This window comes from Ochotona princeps, chromosome 17, assembly GCF_030435755.1.
Source record: "Ochotona princeps isolate mOchPri1 chromosome 17, mOchPri1.hap1, whole genome shotgun sequence".
In the NCBI taxonomy this organism is placed as follows: Eukaryota; Metazoa; Chordata; class Mammalia; order Lagomorpha; family Ochotonidae; genus Ochotona; species Ochotona princeps.
The window spans coordinates 26,629,117-26,649,353 of NC_080848.1; the positions used below are offsets into that span (position 1 = coordinate 26,629,117).

At 56.5% G+C, this 20,237-nt stretch overlaps 1 protein-coding gene across 2 annotated transcripts in view; it reads right to left on the reverse strand.

Moving 5' to 3' along the window:
* Window positions 1–20,237, reverse strand: part of CUEDC1 (CUE domain containing 1) — a 72,759-nt gene that overhangs the window by 403 nt on the left and 52,119 nt on the right. The window contains exons 1-10 of one of the 2 annotated variants that reach the window (XM_004590995.2): window positions 16,547–17,134; window positions 12,133–12,260; window positions 7,816–7,942; window positions 7,036–7,228; window positions 6,138–6,221; window positions 4,636–4,707; window positions 3,846–3,939; window positions 3,256–3,314; window positions 2,483–2,553; window positions 2,209–2,261 (exon numbers count right to left, since the gene is read on the reverse strand). In XM_004590995.2, the coding sequence (XP_004591052.1) occupies window positions 2,486–2,553; window positions 3,256–3,314; window positions 3,846–3,939; window positions 4,636–4,707; window positions 6,138–6,221; window positions 7,036–7,228; window positions 7,816–7,942; window positions 12,133–12,260; window positions 16,547–16,894 (1,173 nt within the window). In that variant the 5' untranslated portion in view covers window positions 16,895–17,134 and the 3' untranslated portion in view covers window positions 2,209–2,261; window positions 2,483–2,485. Of the gene's footprint in view, window positions 1–2,208; window positions 2,262–2,482; window positions 2,554–3,255; window positions 3,315–3,845; window positions 3,940–4,635; window positions 4,708–6,137; window positions 6,222–7,035; window positions 7,229–7,815; window positions 7,943–12,132; window positions 12,261–16,546; window positions 17,135–20,237 lie in introns of those variants that run through there. The other variant, XM_058676147.1, reaches the window with a different exon arrangement.

A 20,237-nucleotide genomic window follows, 5' to 3' on the forward strand; every position in this document is an offset into this window, starting at 1 on the left:
AGCTTGGGCCTCCCTGGCCATGGGCTCCTGGGAGGCAGTGTTAAGCAGAAGCTACCAAGCGCTCTCCTTTCTCTGGCTCGGCCTGGACTCATCTCCCCCCCATAGGCTTCTAGAAGCATCCCACCTGGCTCAACTCTAGGGACTCCAGCTACAGCAGATGGGCTAGGGGGTGAGCTGCGATGGATGGTGCCAAGCCCAGCCCATTCTGTGATGTGCTCCTGGATGTGATGAGCTGGCCTAGGGGGACCTGAAGGGACAGAAAAAATAAACTGGGAACAGAACCCAGTGTACCCCAGACACCAGGCCAAAGGGTCCCCAGGACTTGGCTCAGATGGTCTATTCACAGGACAGCAGAGGGGTGGTTGTCAGGTACAGTGGGTAAGACATTGCGTGGGGCACCCACACCTGTATTGGAGAGCCTGGTTCGAGCCCTGCTCTTCCACTTCTGATCCAGCTTTCTTGCTAATGCACACCCCAGGAGGCAGCAGGTGATGGTTTAAGTGCCTGGGTCCCTGCCACCCACCCATGTGGGAGACCTGGATCGAATTTCAGGCTCCTGGCTTCAGTCTGGCCCAGCCCCAGCTTTAACGCATTTGGGGAATAAGTCAGTGAATGGAACCTTCTTTCTTTCCCTTTTTGTGTCCAAATAGGGTGAGAATAAATTTATGCTAATATATATTCTTTATATACTCTCTTTGAATAGGGACCTGGTGCTGGGATGAACAGAGGAGGGACAAGCAAGAGATTAGGGCTGTGAGCCTGGGCAGGGGTCACCCAGGGTAGAGTGCTAAGAGGAATGAGATGTGGCAACAGGAGGGAAGAGTGTCTTCTGGTGAGCTGCTGGCCAGGGCTGGGAGGGCAGTGCAGCTGGAGGCGGGGAAGCCCTGGGGGGAGCCCTGCTGAGCTGCAGGAGATGCCAGGGGCAGGGTGAGACCTGGAGTGGGGAGAAGAAGGAATTTTGAAGAGGGTCAAGGGCAGAGTGACAGAGCCCAGAAGAGAGGACAGAGACCCCAGGATTCCTGGGGCCATGGGCGCCGAGGGCGGGCGTTCTCAGGGGAGGCTGTGGGCACGGTGTATGAAAGAGAGCCCTGGCAGGCGGCCCAGGAGGATGAGGCCTGCGGCTGGCACGCGTGATGGCCTTGAGTCATCTGGAGGAGTGGGAGGGGTGCCACCCACAGGGGATGAGAGAGGATGCCACGTTCTGCAGGTGTGGAGGACACCTGGCCTGTAGATAGAGGAGGGGGAAGAGAAAGGTAGAAAGCTCTCCGTAGGGAAGTGAGGAGGAGCCAGCTTCCAGTTCAGGGGGCCTTTGGAAGAGACCCACATTCCCTGGAGCTCGGCAGGAAGGAGAAGGGAGGAGATGTTGGTGCTAACCTTGGCTGGCTTGCTCTGGGCTCTCAGAAGTGGGGAGCAGGGCTGTGACTCTGGGGGGGTCGTGGGCAGGGGCTGGGAGGCAGTCAGAGCAGAGGGGCGCTCTGCTTGTGTTCTCTGCTCCCTGTCTGTCCTGCTGCTGCCAGATGAAAGGTGCCAGGTACTTCCCCATCCCCCCCGCCAGACCAGCTCCTCTTCCCCCCTGCTAGGCTGGCCCCCCATCCCAGGTTTTGGAGCAGGGCCATTCTAGTCCCACCACAGCTCAGGGAAGCTTTCCAGAGTGAATGGTTAAGATGCTGCGTGGGAAACCTGCACCCTGCGGCAGAGTGCCTGGGTTGGAGTCCTGGCTCCAGTCCCAAGTCCAGCTGCCTAGTGTGCACCATAGAAGGCAAGCAATGACTCTAGGACACCCACAGGGACCAAACACCTGGGTGGAGTTTGTAGTTCCTGGCTCTGGCCTGGTTCAGCTTCAGTTATTGTGGACCTCTGGGAGAGTGAACAAGCAAATGGGAGTTTTTTCTCTTTATGCCTTTCAAATTAAATTAAATCAAATCAACTTGGGAAGTTTCTACTTAGAGATAAAAACATCTCCTGCCTCCCCTGTCAGGCTTGCTCAGGGTCGGAGGGAAAAAAGCAGCACCCCAGCCAGACGCACAGCTGCGTGGGGTGGGCCAGCCTTCTCCTTATCTGGCTGTGGTGGATGCCGGCTCTGTGTGTACAGCTGGGCTGGGGCCACCTCCGTGGGGTTTTTGGTTTTTTTTTTTTTCCCTCCTCGTGCTCTCAGAGTGCTGTGTCTGTCCTGGGCTGCCTTCTCAACAGCGCTGTATGCTCGGCAAGGTCAAAAGCTCATTGTTTCCCTGCTCCCAGCATTTGGCAGAGACGAGTGTCAACTGAATAAATAATCAAATTAGAGATGCAAATAAAAAAGTCTTTCCCACACAGAGCCCGAAGTCCCTGTTATAGGCACAAAGGGGGGAGGCCTAGGGTCTGGGCTCCCCCGCTCCCTGAGCCTAGCACCTCGGGACACCAGGGAAGACACAACCAGGGTAGGAGGTCGGGGTTGGGCTCTACTCCTGGCCAGCCACTGGGCAGCCCCGGCCTCAGGCCTTACCTTTTACTGTCCTTCTCGCAAGAGCCCCTCCAGTTTGGGTGCCTCCTGCCGCCTTCCCCGGAAATCTTCATCTAAAAAGTAGAGTAAAGTTGCCTCATCCTCCACACCCACTTTTATTTGATGGGGTTCATCCCAGTGCCCAGGTGGGCAGTTTCCAGGTCAAATGAGAAACAGCAGGCCCCATCAGGAGGTCAGGACCCCCAGGAACTGACCCCACATCATCACTAGTACTGAGACCACAGAGAAGCACTCCCCTCTTCTTTAAGACTCAGTTTTCTCATCCGTAAAATGGGCCAAGGAAATTGCACTCTCCAGATGACATCCCAGGCCCCTCCAGTCCTTGCTTCTGGTTACCTCCTGGTTGTCCCAGAGCCCTGGATGGGGGCTCACCTGCTATGCCCTGACGTAGGGTTTTGTGGCCTAATGGCCTTTGGAAGAGGTTGGCTGGAAGCCAAAAGGTCCCGGGGCTCGGAGCCCAGAGTATAAAGCTGTCCACAGCCTGGTTCTCAGATACAGGTCCCCTCACCCCACCCCGGTCCACCCCGCGTGTGCTCCAAGGGGGTGACTGAAGCACAGGTGGAACTGGAATGCCCTTTCTGGGTAACAGCAAGGGGGCAACAATGGGGCTGGATGGAGAATGCCACCAATTCTAGATGGCTAGGCTGCTCCCTTCTTGACAGCTTGGGCCCCACCCGTGCCACAGCTGGAACCTCCTCTCCAAAGGTTCCCAGTCACAAGCAAGCTGGCATTTAAGCTTCCCCGCCCAGCCTCACCACAGGCGTGGCCCTCCACGTCGTCCAGGAGGTTGGCTGTCGACGCCGCAGCTCCCAGCCTGCCAGACCACTCAGGAAAACTATCCCCGGAATGGGGGAAGGGGGCATTGCTGGGTCCCCTCAGTCCCGTACCTCCAAGCTCAGGGGTTTCCACCAGCACCCCAACCTGCAACCCCCAACACCCAAGCTCCCTCCTTTGGGGGTCCCTGTGCCCCCATCTCTGAGGATGGAGAAGCATCTTTGTCCTTGCTGCCCGGCTCCTACCATGGGGGTAGGGGATGCTGAATGACAGTGTGGCGGCCCCTCCTGCAGCTGGAGGGGACTATTGGGCACAGGCACTCAGTACAGATGCAGAAACTGGGGAAAGGTTTGCTGATCAAGAACCAAACAAAGCAGCAGCAACCGCTGCCTGTGCCCACCTGGCTGCTGGTGCTGAACACTGGCAATAGGAAATGGGCATGGAGACCACAGGGCTGGGCCCCACGGCTGGGGAAGGCCCAGTCGATGATAGCAAGCAGTGTGGAGAGCAGTGTGTCCCACTTGGGCCCCAAGCTCCACCACTCCAGGCCAGTGCCAGGTGGAAAGGATACGAATGATGCTTCAACAAGTGTTTCCTCTTCGACTTCCTCATCTTGGTCTTTTCGGAAAAAGCCCGGGCAATCTCAAACAGCTTCTTGCGGGTAGCTGGGGACAGAGAGCTGTGAGCCCCTGGCTGGACAGCCAGAGCACCAGATAGTCTCCCTTCTGTGTGTGTGTGTGTGTGTGTGTGTGTGTGTGTGTGAGAGAGAGAGAGAGAGAGAGAGAGAGAGAGAGGACAGCAGAGTAGGGGGCCACCTCGGCTGCCATCCCAGGCCTGCCTGCAGGAACAGCAGAGGCTGTGTGAGCCAGGCCCCAGGGCCACCAGCAGCTGGCAATGCCATCCGGGCACTCCTCCCCAGCTGCTATGTGCAGGGAGGATCCTCTCACCTCGCCTTCCCAGCCCTCCCCAGCTGTCTCCAGAGTTCGTCCCAGGATTTCCAAAACTAATCTGAGATTTTCCCCAAAGCAGAGGGAAAGAAAGGGTGGGTAGCTGTGGTCCTGTGCAGTGGTGTGGAGGGGAACGGGGCTGTTCCAGGCTCGCAGGACTTAGTGGCCAGAGGACCATGGTCCCCCATGGAAAGCAGGCTTAGGCAGACCTGGCTGGGCCACAGGGAACATGAATGTGGTCCCTGGGGGTGGGGGAATGTAAAATGTAGGGTTTGCCTGCAGACAGCTGGCTGGAGAGGATTTAAAACTTAATTTGTATCCTGACCCAGCTGTGGCCGGAAGTGAGGCAGGAGGCAGAATGAGCCAGCTGGCGATTAAAATGTCATTTGGGTTCACAGCTCTGGCTGCACTCACATTTTCCCATGTGTTTCAACTTGTCCCTGAATAAGGCATCTTCGGACACGGCGGGGTTGGTGTCGCTGTTTCCTGGAAGAAAGACACCCAGCTGAGGACTGGGATCTCAAGGGAAGGGTGTGCGGGCTGCCCCTCACAGTGGCTGTCCCAGCCCTATTTCTTCATGCGGGAAGGACACAAAGGGCAGGCCCCTCTCTAACCAGGAGTGGACAGTGAAGAGGGCTCTGGGCTCCCAGGAGCACCTGGCTTCCATGCAGAAGCAGCCCAGTGGCCGCTGGGGAAGTCACTGGCTGCCACAGGGAGGTGGGGACTTCCCTAAACCTGGGCAGTGGTGTCCTGGCTGTCCGGAGAGTCACAGAGGGTCCCTCCCACCCAGGCTTAGCTCTTCCGCCACTTCATCCACACATGGTACCCAATCCGTTAAATCAGGGGCAGGAACAAGAAAGGGGCTGGCCCAGTCCCCCTGGCTTGGCTCAGCGCCCATCAGGGTTTCCTTCTGTACCCCCGATACTCCGCTCTGCACCTGCAGCTTGACTAAACCCAGGTTACCTTGCCTGCTAAGACCCTGTGGAGTTGCAGGGATCCATCCCAGGGCCTCTGGTTAATTCAGGATCAAAGACAAGAGGATCCTGTGGGAACTCCTGGATGCAGCTCGGCTGGACATAAGCCACAAGCCTGTCGCTTCATATCAGCTCCCCAATTTTCTCTCTTGGAGCTGGGCACCACCAAGCCTTCCTCCTCTGTCCTCCTATCCAGTGCCCCACCTGAGGACTTGTCTGGGAGGAAGCTGCTGAGTGTTCCTCTGAGGGGTACAGAGTCTGGCTGTTGAGGGTGAAGTCGGGGCTCCCACACCATGCCCCTAGCCCCAGCATCACCATCCACCCCATCTTTCTTCCACAGTTAGGACTCCAGAGCAGAGGGCCACACTGCCTTCAGGCAGTCCTGGTAACCTAGTGCCTCTGGGCCCCAGGGACAGGGCCTGCATCTGACAGATGCTCCCCAGCTCCTGGATGGATGAATGAACAATGAGCCCTTCCTACGCTAATCCTCGCCTCTGCCAGGAGCACCAAGCCTGGGCTCTGCTTTGCTGTTTACCTCCACCCGTGTTCTGAACACAGCTCTTTATAAGACCCTAGGCTTTTGCAAGGCGGGGAGGAAAGTCTGAGTGCTTTCCACCCCTACTCCCTGCCAGGCTCTGCTGTGGATCCTGTGGCAGCCAATACTCCCCACTTGGCCTGGGAGTTCAGCCAAAGTATGTCAGCTCTGAAACCCCTGCAGCTCCGGGGCTGGTGAGAACCCTGAGGCACGCTAAGTGGAGCCCCCTCTTTAACTCCCAGCAGAGGGGAGTGAAGGTTAGGGGCAGATCATACCACCCAGCCTGCTTAGGAGCTCAGGACCACTACCCCCATTTGTGTCCTCACCGGTCCCACAAACTACAATTATGCAAAGCAGTGGGTGAGCTCCTATGCCCCACAGGTCCTCTTGAAGGAAGGCCAGGTTACCTGGGACAGAAGAGGGAAAGCCAAGGTCACCTCCCAAGGCCACGCTGTTGGATTTGGATCTCTGGGACTCATATTTCAATCGATCTGGAAAAAGGACCACATTCCCATCAGGTGCCTCTACGGCTCCAATGGAGGTAGACATGCTAGAAGTTGGAGGTAGGAATCTCGCACAATGTGTTGCGTGAACCCACATCCATGGGCATTTGAAGAGCCGGCAGTGACACAGAAACTACATCCTGACAGCTGCCCGCAAAGCAAAAGGCTAGCACAAGACAGGTCTGGCAGACCACTGTGTCCACCTGACACATGCAAGGGATGCACGTCTCTGCTTGCAGCACCCCTGCACAGGCCCCTCCCTCTCAGCCTAGCCTCCTACCTGCACTGACACACATCAGCCACACACACACACCCTGAGGAGGCAAGGTGGCCAGGGCTCAGCATCTCCCACTAAGGACAAGCCCTAAGCTCTGCTCCCATACCCCACTGTCACGTCCTACACAGGCAGCCTCAGGAACCTGGTACCCGCAGACCTCTCGCCCTGTTCCTGGGACTCCACATACGTCTGCTCTATGAGTAAGTAAGGTCTGAATCCACTCATCCCTGTCAACCACGCCCAAGCCAGGCACACAGCAGGTGTGGGGAGCGGAGCAGAGAGGGCCTTGGTGTGCATAACCCTCCAAGGAGGCAGCAGCAGCAGCAGTTGCAGATGTCCCAGGTCCCTACTGGCAGACCGCTGGGGCTGCCCCAGGATGACCTGGTGGGGACCATGCCCGAGCCAGGACACATGGGCCTGGCACCCTGGCCTCTAGCTCAGCACCCTCTAGAGCCCACATCACATCCCTCTGCTAGCCCCGGGAGAAGGGAGGTGGGTGCAGCACCGTTGCCAGGCAGTGCCCACCTCTCTCCAAGGCGAGGAGGAAGTCACGGTTGCGCTGCAGCTCTTTCATAAACTCCTCATTCTGCAGGAAGAGTGCAATCCTCTCGTCCTCCAGGTACTGCTTCCAGCGGCTGTCCTGGTCCCTGGAGTCAGGCCCGGGCACAGGAGGTGGGCCTCCCTCTCTGCTTGCAGGCTTGGGGCCTGCGAAGTTACCCTAAGGAGGGAACGAGCTTAGGGCAGGCATCACCTGGGTATCCATGCAGCCCTGGGTGCATGTATGCCCTGTCCAGGATCCCCAAGCACACCCCTCCTGATGGCCCTGCCGTAGCAGGGTCAAGGTGTCTCTGCTGCAGAAGCAGCAAGGGTTGAGGCTTCTCTCCTCACCCTGAACCACTGCATCCCTTCCTCACAGCCAGAACAGCCCTGCAGAGAGGGTTGCAAACTGCTCACCAGCCCACACAAGTATCCCTCAGGGTGTGATCTCCCCAGGTGAGTGCCCACCTCCTGCTAGGGCACCTTGGCCCGTGCCAGTCATCTGGGAGGGAAAATGCTGTGGCCTTCTGCCACCGGCTGTCCAAATTATTCCCTTTCTCCAGCATGAAGCCTGGCTTCAGTCACAGGCTCCACCAGAGCTGCCACCTTCCCTGGGGAGAGCACGAAACTCCTGGGCCCGGGTAGGAATTGAGGTTCGGGTACAAACCACAGGTAGCAGCCTGGGCCTAAACACCAAGGAGTAAATGTGACTGGCCAAAGAGATGCCAGACAAGCAGATGGGAGAGAAAGATGGGGCAGTTCCGGTACCTGACCACTGTCCAGCTGCTGGGGCAGGATACGGAGGAAGTCATCAGGCAGGTTTCCCAGCAGTGGTGGGTTCCAGTTCCGGTAGCGCTTCTGGTTTGAAGGGGGTACAGAGCCTAGCACATCAGTCCTGGTGAAATGAGGAAGGAGTGGTCAGGCCCAGTCACAGGTCTTGGACACGTCATGCCAGGTCCCCAGACATGCTGGATCTTGCCTAGGGCTTGCTGCAGCCTCCCAGCCCTAGAGAACCAGCTGTCTGCTGGCAGTGCTGATGTGCGTGGTATGGAATCAGATGCAGCAGTCATGCGCTTCCTTGCATGACACCGGCTTCCTATTCCTTCCGGCTCATATCCCTTACACCTGGTAGCGCACAAGCTCACTGCTGCCGAGTACCAAATGAATGAGCAGGCATGCCGGAGCTGCCCACAGCCGAGCCTGCCTGAACGTTGTGGGGGCTTGCTCCCCTAGGAAGAGTAACGCAAAACCAAGCTCTCCCTGGCCGCAAGCCGGCAGGACCCTGCACCTGGAAACTGCTACCTCCCTGCTCAGGTGTTGGGAAGCCCTATTCAGAGGTGTGTCGGGAAGGGTTCTTTGGTCCAAGGGCTGCCCAGGCAACGGGGCAGTAGGAGCTCTGACCTCAGCCAAGCAGAGCAGGAGACAGGGGTCAGGAGGGGTGGGAAGGTGCAGAGGCGAGGCACATGGCCTGGCTCGACCCCTGGACGCCTGGCCTGCCTGTCAGCCACAGGACCTGAGGCAGCCTGGAGCACGGCCAGAGTTCCCCAGGATTCCTCAGCAGCCTGCGGCGTGGCAACCGCAGGACACGTGTTCTGCTGAATCAGGAAAATGACACATTGAGAAGGCAGTCGGGTGCTTCAGGCCACTCTCACTCCCCTGTCTGTCCGCCTGCCGGCCTCAGGCCTGGCTTTGATTTGGTCTCCAGCTCCAGGAATCCCGCCCGCCCCCTCACTGGAGGGGAGCTTTTCCGGGCTGCCGCTGACGATGGAAATAACTTCCTTTCCTTTTCTATTTTGGGCTGCTGGTGGTGGCCAGGGGCTGGGGTGCGAGGGAGGGAGGGAAGAAAGGTGGGGGTGGCAGCGGGGTGCAGGAGGGAGGCTCAGTCCCACAGATGGGGTGGGGGAGTTTGGGAAGGGGGTACAAGGTCACCCCAGCAGCCTGGGCTCTCTGACTCAGGACAGCTGAGGGCAGAGTGGGAGCATGAGGGGGCATGGCAAGCTAGGACACTCGCCCCTAGGCCAGCTTTCTGTACTGTTGGCAGTCTTTTATTCCTGCTGTAGGCGTCCTCATGTAAAACAGGGACGTCACCCCCAAAACACACACACACACACACACACACACACAGAGCCATCCAGGAGACTGCTGCAGGAGTCACGGTATTGCACAGGGAGTTCCCAGCCACTTTGCTCCTGGCAGTGGGGCAGGAGCCAGGTGGAGGAGGCTGGCTGCTGAGCCTGTGGTCCTGGAAGAGGGGTAGGTCCAGCCCCCAGGGGCCTCTTGCCTGGACTGGCAGAGATGAGGTCAGCCCGCAGCTGCACAACACAGTCCCCTCCACTTCCGCGCCACCGTCCTCCACCCCCAGCCCCCCTTCCCAGGCAACCTAGGCAACTCCACTGCGGTTGGGAAGGAATGTCAGAAATGAGCCTTGAGAGGCAAAGCAAACACTTTCAAGGCTGTCATTTCAGTGGAAGAACAGCAGGCGGCTGTGCACAGGGTTCCCCTGGGTTGCAGAGACCCCAGCTTCCAGGCAGATGGCAACAAGAGCCGGCCCTGGGGGAGGAGCTCCAAAATCAGACAGCCACGTCCCAGCGGAGCTGGGTAGAAGCTGGCCAGACCCGACAGACTGGACGCTAAGGCCCCAGGAGGGGTGAGGTCACGTCCCAGGCCCGGGGCACCCAGCTCCTGGGCTGGACCTGCCTCTCTGTGCCCTGCTAACGCAATGCCAACCTCCCCAACTCTGCCCCATCTACAGTTCCTCAGGCACGCCAGGGGCTGGCAGCGGTAGGAAGGGGCCCAAGTGGCTTCTTTGTTCCCTCAGCTCTTCCACAGCAGCACAAGCACATCCCTCTTCTGCTAGAGCCCCTGGAAAGTGCCTCAGAGGGTCCCCAGCCACCCTTGCTGTGACCAGCTGGCCTTCCCAGGAGTTCCCCATAGCTGCTCCTTTCCTGCCCCTGGCCTTGGCACCTGCTGTTTGCTCTGCCCACCCACTGGGACATCTCTCTCCAGATCTACCCTGCATTGAAGGAGACTTGGCTCCCAGAACTCATGCAGATGATAGCCCCCCACAGTCTCATGTTTCACAGTTAATGGATTAATGCTAATGGGTGACAGGCTAGGATGAGACTTGATCTGATTGTGGCAGCCACCAGGTGGGCCCAGTGGCGGTCTCAGACCCCTTGGGGGCTTGGCCTGACACAGGCATCTCTAGCAGGGGGCTATTTATTCCCTCCCAGTTTCCCTCTCTGCCTCCTCACCCATCCCTCCTGGATGCTAGGCTAATGGGACTGCCCCTTCTTCAAGGCAGAGCCTCCGGAGGATAAGCTACGATATACCTCCTTCTGCAAAGGAAGCTCCTCTTGGGAATCTTCGCAAGACTGACTCACCCAACATCACCACACATCTGTCCCTCGGGTCCTAGCTAGACCCTTGGCCCCCAGCTCTGATCTCCCCCCCAGGGGGGCAGGGACACAAGACACTGCTGTGCTTTCTGTAGCACACATGTGGTCAGCACCTGTAACATCACAGATGTCCATCACAGATGGACATGTATGTCTTAGGTGGAGAGACTTGAAGAGGCCCCGGAGGTGGCCCAGGGATTAGAGCTGGGCTTCGAAGGGGCATGGAGGGGTCCTGGACCGGGCTTCTCCTGAACTCTGGCCTGCAGGCCATTTAAGCTGGACACAGAGGCCGGCCAAGGCAGCTTCAGGAGGGAGGGTGCAGGAAGCAGCAGAAGAGCGGTCCTTGCTGGGCTGGTCCAGTGTGGCAGTACAGATGCCATCAGCTGCTGGGGTAGGCAGGGTTTGGAGGAAATGGTAGCTGGTATTTCCAGCTCATTCTGAGGCTTCTGAGCTCCCCAGGGGGAATATCTTCCAGAGCCCTCTGTTGTATACACCGGCCCCCCAACTAAGCCATCCCAGGCCTGAGTCTAAGAAGCAGTGGCTCCAAGGCAAAAGGGAAAATCTAGGCTCTAGCAGAGACCCCAAAAACGGGGAGCCCAGAGAAACACCCCAGAGATCCTTGAGACCCTACCAGCAACCAGGTGCATCTTAAGCTTCCAAATTAAGAGTCCCTAACCTGGAAGAAGTCTCCAGGGACTTCGCAGTCCTGCCTTCAGCCTACCCCAGACAGAGTCCTGCTCCCAAAGCGTAAGAACGCCCGTCCTGGGGGATGAGTATTCGCTCTAGTGGTTACGACACTCCCACCCCATGCCAGAGGGTCTAGAAGTGAACTCCAGCTTCCCACTAATGTATACTTTGGGAGGAAGCAGATGATGGCTCAAGTGATTGCATACCTACCACCCACCCAAATGGGAGTTGGAATTGAGCTCCCAACTCCCAGTGTTCGCCCAGGCTAAGCCTTGCCCACTGCAAGGAAAATTAAGGAATGAACCAGTGGATGTGAATGCCCTCATTCTTCTTCTTAAATCAGGAAAAAAAAAAAGTCCCACAACCACCACCCCATTGACTACTGTGACTGGGAGTGCTGTGTTGAGAATCCTGAAGTTCGGGCCAGATGCGATAGCATAGCGGTTAAAGTCCTTGCCTTGAACACGCCAGAATTCCATATGGGCGTCAGTTCTAATCCCAGCAGCTCCACTTCCATCCAGCTCCCTGCTTGTGGCCTGGGAAAGCAGTCGAGGACGGGACCAAAACCTTGGGACCCTGTACCTGCGTGGGAGAACCGGAAGAAGCTCCTGGCTTCGGATTGGCTCAGCACCGGCCGTTGCAGCCGCTTGGTGAGTGAACCATCGGACGGAAGATCTTCCTCTCTGTCTCTCCTCCTCTCTATATATCTGCCTTTCCAATAAAAACAAATAAATCTTATATAAAAAATATGTGTTTTGTTTTTTTTTTAAAAGAGAGAATCCTGAAGTTCTTTCTTAACTCAGAGCGTGGTGAGTTGGTAGCAATGCTTGCTGTGGCCTTGGGAGGCGACATGTCACACATTTGTCATTCCCAGTCTGACACCTCCATGGATTATAACAGAAATCGGAGGCTGAACCCCAAGTGTATGCCCTGTGACACAAGTTTCCTGGTCCCCCCCTGCCCTGTCACACTGCACTCTGAACACCCCAGGGATTCTCACCGGGGAGGTGGGGTGGGGGGAGCCAGAGGGTAAGGCCGGTCGAACATGTGCATGTGGTAGGCTGGCGGGGAGTATACAGGTGGGGGCTCTTCATCCGAGCTATCGGGTTCCAACGTCCTTTCCAAGATCTAAATTGGAGACAACAAAGAAAAAAAGATTAATCACCCTTCGTTGAATTGAAACAGCATGCAGACCAAACCAGGTGTGGGTGAGGCTGTGTACCATGGGAAGGATACAGTGCCAGGGAAGTGGGGACAGATATGCTGCTGTCCTCCATCAGCTACTGGGGCTCTTCCCAGCTGACCACCCCAGCACACTCAGCAGACAGAAATGAATGTGATCCCAAAAGAATGTTCTCAGCAGCATCTATGGGAAGGGTTAGGACAACAAGGGGCTCCTGGAGGTCCTAGGGTCTGCTAACGTGGTTTGTTTCTTTTTTAAAAAAGATTTATTTATTTTTACTTTAAAGGCAGATTTATAGAAAGAGAGAAGGGAAAAACACACACAGAGAGAGAGAGAGAGAGAGAGAGAGAGAGAGAGAGAGAGAGAGATCTGTCTACTGGTTCACTTCCCAAATGGCTACAATGGCTGGAGCTGGGCTGATCTGAAACCAGGAACCAGGAGCTTCCTCTGGGTCTGGGTGCAGGGGCCCAAGCACTTGGACCATCCTCGACTGCTTTCCCACGTGCATTAGCAGGGTGCTGGATGGACGCAGAGCAGCCGAGACTTGGATCAACTCTCATGTGAGATGCTGGTGTCACGCACAATGGCTGACCCCTCTGTGGCAGGACAGCAGCCCCAGGCTGCTTCCTGACCTGGGTGCTAGTACTGGGTCACACTCACCCTGGAACTTCATCGAGCCACATACGCAGGGAGGCTGTGCCCTCTTCCATGCCCAGCCAACTCTGCAGTGGTAACATCATTCATTGCCTCTCCAAGCACTTCCACTTCGATGATTTCACCTTAACCTCAGCCAACCAAGCCAGGTAGGACATGGACCGTCACCTCCATTTCACAGATGAGAAAACCGAGCCCAAGCTCAGCAACATGCAGAAGCCACACTGACTTTGGAATGGAGTCTCCTTGAACCACTGTTTGGCAGCAAGGGTCTCCCCTGCAGGCGCAAAGCCTGCACTCCTCAGCTGCATTCTCAGGAGCAAGAGGTGCCAGGGAGTTCCTCCTGGACTCCTCACCATATCCAGGAGCCAGGAGAGAACGGGGAGGGTGGAGGCTGAGGCTGGGGTTCCTGCCACATGGCCTGACCTGAACCCTTCCCCAGAGGGCTGTCTGCAGGTGGACCCTACCTGAGCAGCCCATAGTTTAGCCTGCTGCCTGCCTCGCCAATCTGTCCCCATTTCCTTCAAGCCCGTAGAACACAAGAAGGGGTGCCGAGGCTGTGAATCGGACCCCCACGTCACCCCTATGAAGTTTGTAAAAGTCACCTCTAGAACCACTTCTCTCTGCGTCTGGCTGTGGAAGTGCAGGCTGGGCCAGGCAGCATTGATTGGCACACGTCTGCTCTGAAACCAAACAGGGTCTTGCAGGGACATGGTGCAGGAGGGCTGGTGCACATGCACAGGCTGCGCGCGCGCGCGCACACACACACACACACACACACACAGCTTCAGAGGCACTCTGTGCACATGCAGCCAGCCCGACCCAAGGAGGCCTCCTGCCCTGGAATGCACTGACGTTCTTTCCTCTGAGGCGGAAAGTATTTAAACAGATGCTTTTGCAGAACAGAAGAATGCAGCTGCTTGGCGGGCCACTGCCCTGCTTTCCTTGCCCTGAGTTTCCACAGAGGAAAAAACAGTGGGGCGGGCGTTTGGCTCTGTAAGATGTCCTTCTCGGAGTACCTGCATCCCACATCACAGAGTGTCCAGGTGCAAGTCATGGCTCCTCAACTTCTCACCCTCCTCCCTGCTGACATGCCCCCTGGGAGGCTGCGAGAGATGGCCCAGTGGGAGACCTAGTTGGAGACTGCTGGCTGTGGCCTGGCCCAGCCCTAGCTGTTGCAGCTATCTGGGGAGTGAATCAGCAGATGGAACATGTCTGTCTCCCTCTGTGTCACCCTCAGCCTTTCAAATAAGTAAGAGCTTTGCTAAAAAGGAAGGAAATCACAGGGAGGACACTGCCCTTGGCTCCTGTGCACAGCGGAGTTTGGCACTTGCACAGAACAGCGGCCCGGCCACCTCTGGCACACCAAGAGCTGTAGCAGCCGCTTCCGCATGCAGCCTCACCCCATTCCCCATCCCTCTGCTCAGAGCTGTGCTGCGACCCTGGGGCCATGGTGGCCAGCTCAGGACTTGGCCGATTCACACCAAGGATGCTCTGCCTAAGACAAGGAGAGCTCTGTCCAGGCCCAGAAGGAGGCTGCCCAGGACTTCTTCCCAATGCGACCATGGCTGCCACTGCACAGACAGCCCCCAGGCTCCAGGAGTTCAGGCCCCCTGGCTACACTAGGAGGAGGAGGCCAGGCAGTTCCTGGGGCTGCAATAGCAGACCCTCAGAGGCTCTGGGAGAGGAGTAAGGAGACGCTGAGGCCCTTAGGCCCGGCCGACAGCTGGCCAGGCCAGCTTGAGGAAGACAGATTCCAAGTCTGTGAGAGAGGACCCCTCCGCCCCACAATCCCTCCCCCACCAGCATCAACAGTAGGGAGGTTGTTTCTAAAGGTGCTGAAGTGTTCAAGGCAGTTGCTTCCCAGCTTAACGTGCCGTGGGTGATGGATGCCTGCCAAGCGCTGGGGGGTGGGCGGCCGGTGGAGGGAGGGAAGGGCCTAGGCCATTGATGTGACAGGAGCTATTTCTCTGTGGCCAGGACACCCCTCGGGCCTGCCTGCCATCCATCAGCGCTGCAGAGGGGGCTTTCTCCAGTCAGCAGTTATTGTCAGTGCAGCTGCTGCTCATAAATTTTCTGAAGCACTTTCTGCTGGCTCAGGACCGCCCGCCTCCGGGACAGGCAGTGCTCCAAGCCGGGGGCTGGGAAGAGAACCGTGGGGTATGCAGGGTGCTGAGCGTGGTCTCCACGGGGAGAGCAGGGGTCTGAGCAGGAGTGGAGGGCATGCAGAGTGCTCCCACCAGATTCACAGGGCCATGGGGGGTGCACACAAAGGCTGAAAGTCTTCCAGCCAGCCATGGGGAGGCAGGGAGCTCAAACCATACCACAGGAGGGACCGAGTCTGCAGACACCTCTCCCATGGGCAGCTCTCACCCTAAACACTCATCTGCAAATTAACCCTCTCTCTCTCCTCCCTTCTCCCTGCTCCACCGCCCCTACCCACCAAGTTAATCCAGGCCAGGCCACAATCAGAAACCAAGATTTCAATTCAGGTCTCCCACATGAGTGGCAGGGACCCAGTGAACTCCTCAAGTCGAATCCTGCTGCCTCCCAGGATGCACACGAACAGGAAGCTAAGATCCAGAGCAGGGCTCAGATTCAGGGTGCAGGCATCTAAACCACAAAGCCCAGCACCTGCCTCTACCCCTCATCTCTTTTAATCCTTGCACACTCCATGTAGTGGCTTGACTACTGTCCTCACCTCCTGTGAGGAACCTAGACCCAGAGATGACCTCGGCATGGCCCTGGGCCACTGTTCTCAGGCCTAGCCCTGGCTGCTGCAGGTTTCAGGGGTGTAAACCAATGGATGGGAAGACCTGGCTCTGCGTGTATGTGTGCCTTTCTCTCTGTCTGCCTTTCAAATAAAGAACATACATCAACAGAAAGTTTAAAAAGAGAGATCATTTAGGATGGCCCTATGGATCAGGACAACACACTTGTCCCAACCCACTGGCACCAGGCACCCCAGGTTCTTCAGAGACTGGGGAGGCAGGCAGGTGTGCACTGAACCCTAGAGGGCACTGAGGAGGGCTGGGTGCTGCCGGAAGTGAGCCAGTCTCCATTCCCCATGGCATCACCAGAGCAGGACTGCCTGGACCCACCTTCCTGCTGCCTCTTAAGATCTGCAAGATTTAGCTGGCAAGTCCTAGGGTATGGCTCCCCAGCTGTGACCCCTGTCCTGTAGGGACCCCATCCTGCTCCTGTGCTCTCCAGTGGGGCCTTTCCCCTGCTGAGCGCATCCCCTTGAGCCTTTCCCCTTGCTGCCCCCACCTCCTCGGGTCAGCCCTTCCCTCCGCTTCTCCTACTATCTCTCACATCCCACATCCTGACTCCTGGAGCCGTTGGCTAGGCTCCTCCCTGGACTGTGAGCTGTGTCTCCTCTGACCAAGGTGCACTCTCCCAGGGGCTTGCACTGTTGACAAGCACCTTGATCCCGATAACCTCTGCTCAGGATTTGGCACACCCCCAAGTGGAGGTGTGGATTTCTGCCTAAAAAAGGCCATTGACTTAGGGGCTAAAAGGAAAGGAGGGCTACTTGGGGTTGGAACCTGGCAGGAGCATAACTCTGGAGCCCTACCTCCGCAGGGATGCTGTCCTCTGAGTCTGAGCTGTCGTCACAAGTGCTGCCGCCTCCCTCCAGGTTCATCTGCAGCAGCTGGTCGATGGTGGCATCCACCGCACCGCTGTTGGCACGCAGCACGCACTCAATGATGTCATAATCCATGTTGGGGAACATGGTCTTGAAATCGTCCATGGCCTGGTTGAACTCGAGGCGGCGCACCTGGCGGGCCGGCCGGCTGTTGTTGAGTTCCTGTGGGGCAGCAGCGGAGGCTGCAGGGCCTCCCCCACCCCCACGTGCTCCAGCCCCACTGCCACCGCCACCGGCGCTGCCGCCACTGCTGCTCCGCCGGAACAGGCTGGTCATTTTGCCGAGTTGTTTGGGGAGAATGTTTCCAGCGTTCCTGAGGCTCCTTCTGCTTGCTTGCTCCACGGACTCGGGCTGCTCACTCCTACAGGACTGCCGGACTTGAATAGGACCAGGGACTACAGTTCAGGAGGTTAAGGACGCAGGGCCTCAGGGGGCCATTGAGGTGAGGGCCTGGACTGGGCTGGTCATCCACATTGCAGGGCCATCGTGGATGATTGCACGGACTGCACGTCCCACCTGCAACCAAGGGAGATGGAGTTGGAGGCAAAGGAACAGAAATGCGGTTGCGGGGAGCAGCCCTAATAGGTTCCCTAGCTACCTGCTGGAGGAACCTGCTAGGTACCTTCCACCAGGAGTTGAACAGCCTAACAGCCATGGTGAGCCAGGGTATGCTCTGGCTGGGCTGACCTAAGCACTCTATGGAAATGCACTGAGGTCATTGCTAGCTGCCCATTTTACAAATGGGAGAACTGAGGCACAGCCACAAATGAAGAGGCTGGGATTTGAACCCAAGACCTCTAGTCCCTGAGCCACTGCTCTCAGCCACTCCACATACTGCCAGGGACCCCCTAAGAGCCTGATTGGCCAGGAGGGAATCTGGACAGATGTCCTGGCTTCCTGGTCACCAGCTCCACCCAGTCCCACTTTCCTCATCTTTTTGTATCACAGCACCAGCATCAAAGCCCCAGCCAAGTACAGATCTGGGGGAGATGAGGTGGTTGGTGAGGGGGTGGCTGGGCTGAGGAGTCCCTGGTGCCTCCAGAAGCTTCCAGCTGGAGAGGACAAAGTCCACAGCTATCCCATGGAAGCCCAGCTCCCACCACTGGTGCCTGCTTGCCAGGCCCCAGCAGCCCCTTCTCTGCAAAGCAGTATTCCCTCGCCCAGCATCAAGCGGACATATTTTATTTACACCAGACACATATTTATTTTCATAAAACACAAAGCATCCTTCCATATTTAAAAAAAATTTTTTTAAACACACAGAAGTTTCTTCTTAAAGCCATCCTGAGGAATCACATACAACTTATATCCTATTCTCATTCCCACCAGTGCCAGTTCCCCTGCCCCAAGCAAGCCGGCTTCGGCTTCCAGGGCCAACAAAGTGTCCTGAGCAGTCAGCTATAATCAGGGCCTTCCATCTGCAAAGGAAAGCCATGTCACACACTTAGAGTCAGAGATTAAATCACTGTCAAGATTGCATTTATCTAGGGCCAACTTTGTGCTCCTCTGCATTAAGCTGCTCTGTTTCCAGTCCAGCTCCCTGCTCATGCTCCCTGGAAAACAGAGGAAGACAGCCCAAGTACTTGGTTCAGGATGGAGTTCCAGGCTCCTGGCTTTCATTTGGCCAAGCTCTGGTGGCTGCAGTCATGTAAAAAAAATGAACAAGTAGATTAGATATCCCTCCCTCTGCCATTCTGCCAATCCTTTTTTTTTTTTTTTTTTTAATAAAAGTTTGTATTTCTGTTAGTGCAGACCACTAAGAACGGAGTGTGTCTAAAAATCATCAGGTTCTGCGGATTGGGCCAGTTGGACAAGCGTACTGGTCCTACCAGGACAGGAGGTGGACTAAGTCACCACAGGCCAAGGACCCACCAGTGTGCGCGAGATCTGCCACTGAGAGAAGCCCTGATGGAGGAGCTTGGGGAACTCCTTTGTCAGGGCACAGTCCAGACCAGACCAGATTACAATACCTGCCAGCATACTTGTGGCTCAGGTCTGGGAGCAGGCCAGGCTACACCAGTTCATAACATCCACTAGCAGATCTGAGAACCAGGATGGGGTATAGGACAGGCTGAGTCTGGCCACAGCACTAGCCAGTTCACATTAGGGCTGGGACTGGGGGCTGACTGTGCCAGGATGGGTGGTAGCACCTACCACTGTGAGCTGGAACTGGGGCAGACTGGGCCAGGGCAGGCAACAACACCCACTGACTAATGCCAAGATGAGACAGGCCATGCCAGACTGGGTCGCAGCACCTGCCAGCACGTGCAAGATGGGGGGAGGTGTGAAAGCCTGGTAGGGTAATAGTGGGGACTCTTCCTGGGTCACTGCTCCTGCTGGTGAGCATGAGAGCTGGGATTGGGAACAGACCAGGCTGGGCAGGGCTACAATACCTGTTGGCCTGCATGTGAACTGGGTTAGGGGGAAAGCCAGGCTGGGCTAACCGATTGTATCCACTGGTACAGACATGAGCTGGAGTAAGGGCAGATGGGTTGGGCTTTGCTGCAGCATCAGCAGGCAAGTGCTCAAACTGGGGGCAAGTCTTCTTGGGCTAGACTGCAGAATCACCTGGAGTATGCAAGATCCAGGACAGGAAGTGGGTCCATTGGGGAGACTGTGGGCACCTCTCTGAATGGCTGTAGCTTTCACTGGTGAGCATGAGAACCAGGACTGGGGGAGAGCCTGGCTGTACAGGTGGCAGCATCCACTGGTATGAGTGTGGGCTAGAGGGTGGAGTCAGTTGGATTCAGTTAGGCTTCAATGTTATAAATGAGAGCTGAATGGGATGTGGGACAGACCATACCAGTACACTGCATATGCTGGCAGGCAGAGGAACCAGTCCAGTGAGGAGGGTTATTGGGGGTCACCCTGACCAGGCTTCAGCTCCCTCAGGTGTATGTGAGGGCTGAATGTGTGGTGGGCAGGGTTAGGTTGGGCTGCAGCACCCATTGGTTTGCATAGCAAGGAGGGCAGAACAAATTGATCAACTACCCCAGTGAAACTGACGGCAAACTTCTGGGCAAATGGAGACTCTGAGGTGCACTGTGTCAGCCAATTGGCCTTGGAAGGATTTCCTTATCCTTGGAGCAGTAATATCAACAGCATCTCAGAACTATCAAAACTACCTGAGTGGAACCCTCAGAACATGCTACACATGGTGACCCTGGGATGACACTGGGTACTGGGGAGGCTGGGCGTGGTCTCTCCCATTGCACCCTCCCCTCCTGCAGATACAGGAAGAAGAAAAAGAAAATGTGTAAACAATGGTCTTGCCTGCTTTCCCCTGATTCTTGACCTTTCCCACCCTGACCAACTATGTAAACATCATCAAAAATAAAATTTAAAAAAAAATTATCAGGTTCTGACACTCATGTTCACTACCCACTTTGCAGGAATTTTGCCCTGTGGCAGCTGCTTTTATTTTTTTTCTTTTTTTAAAGATTTATTTATTTTTATTGCAAAGTCAGATATACAGAGAAGAGGAGGAGAGACAGAGAGGAAGATCTTCTGTCCAATAATTCACTCCCCAAGTGACCGCAATGGCCGGTGCAGTGCCGATCCAAAACCAGGAGCCAGAAACTTCCTCCAGGTCTCCTACATGGGTGCAGGGTCCCAAGGC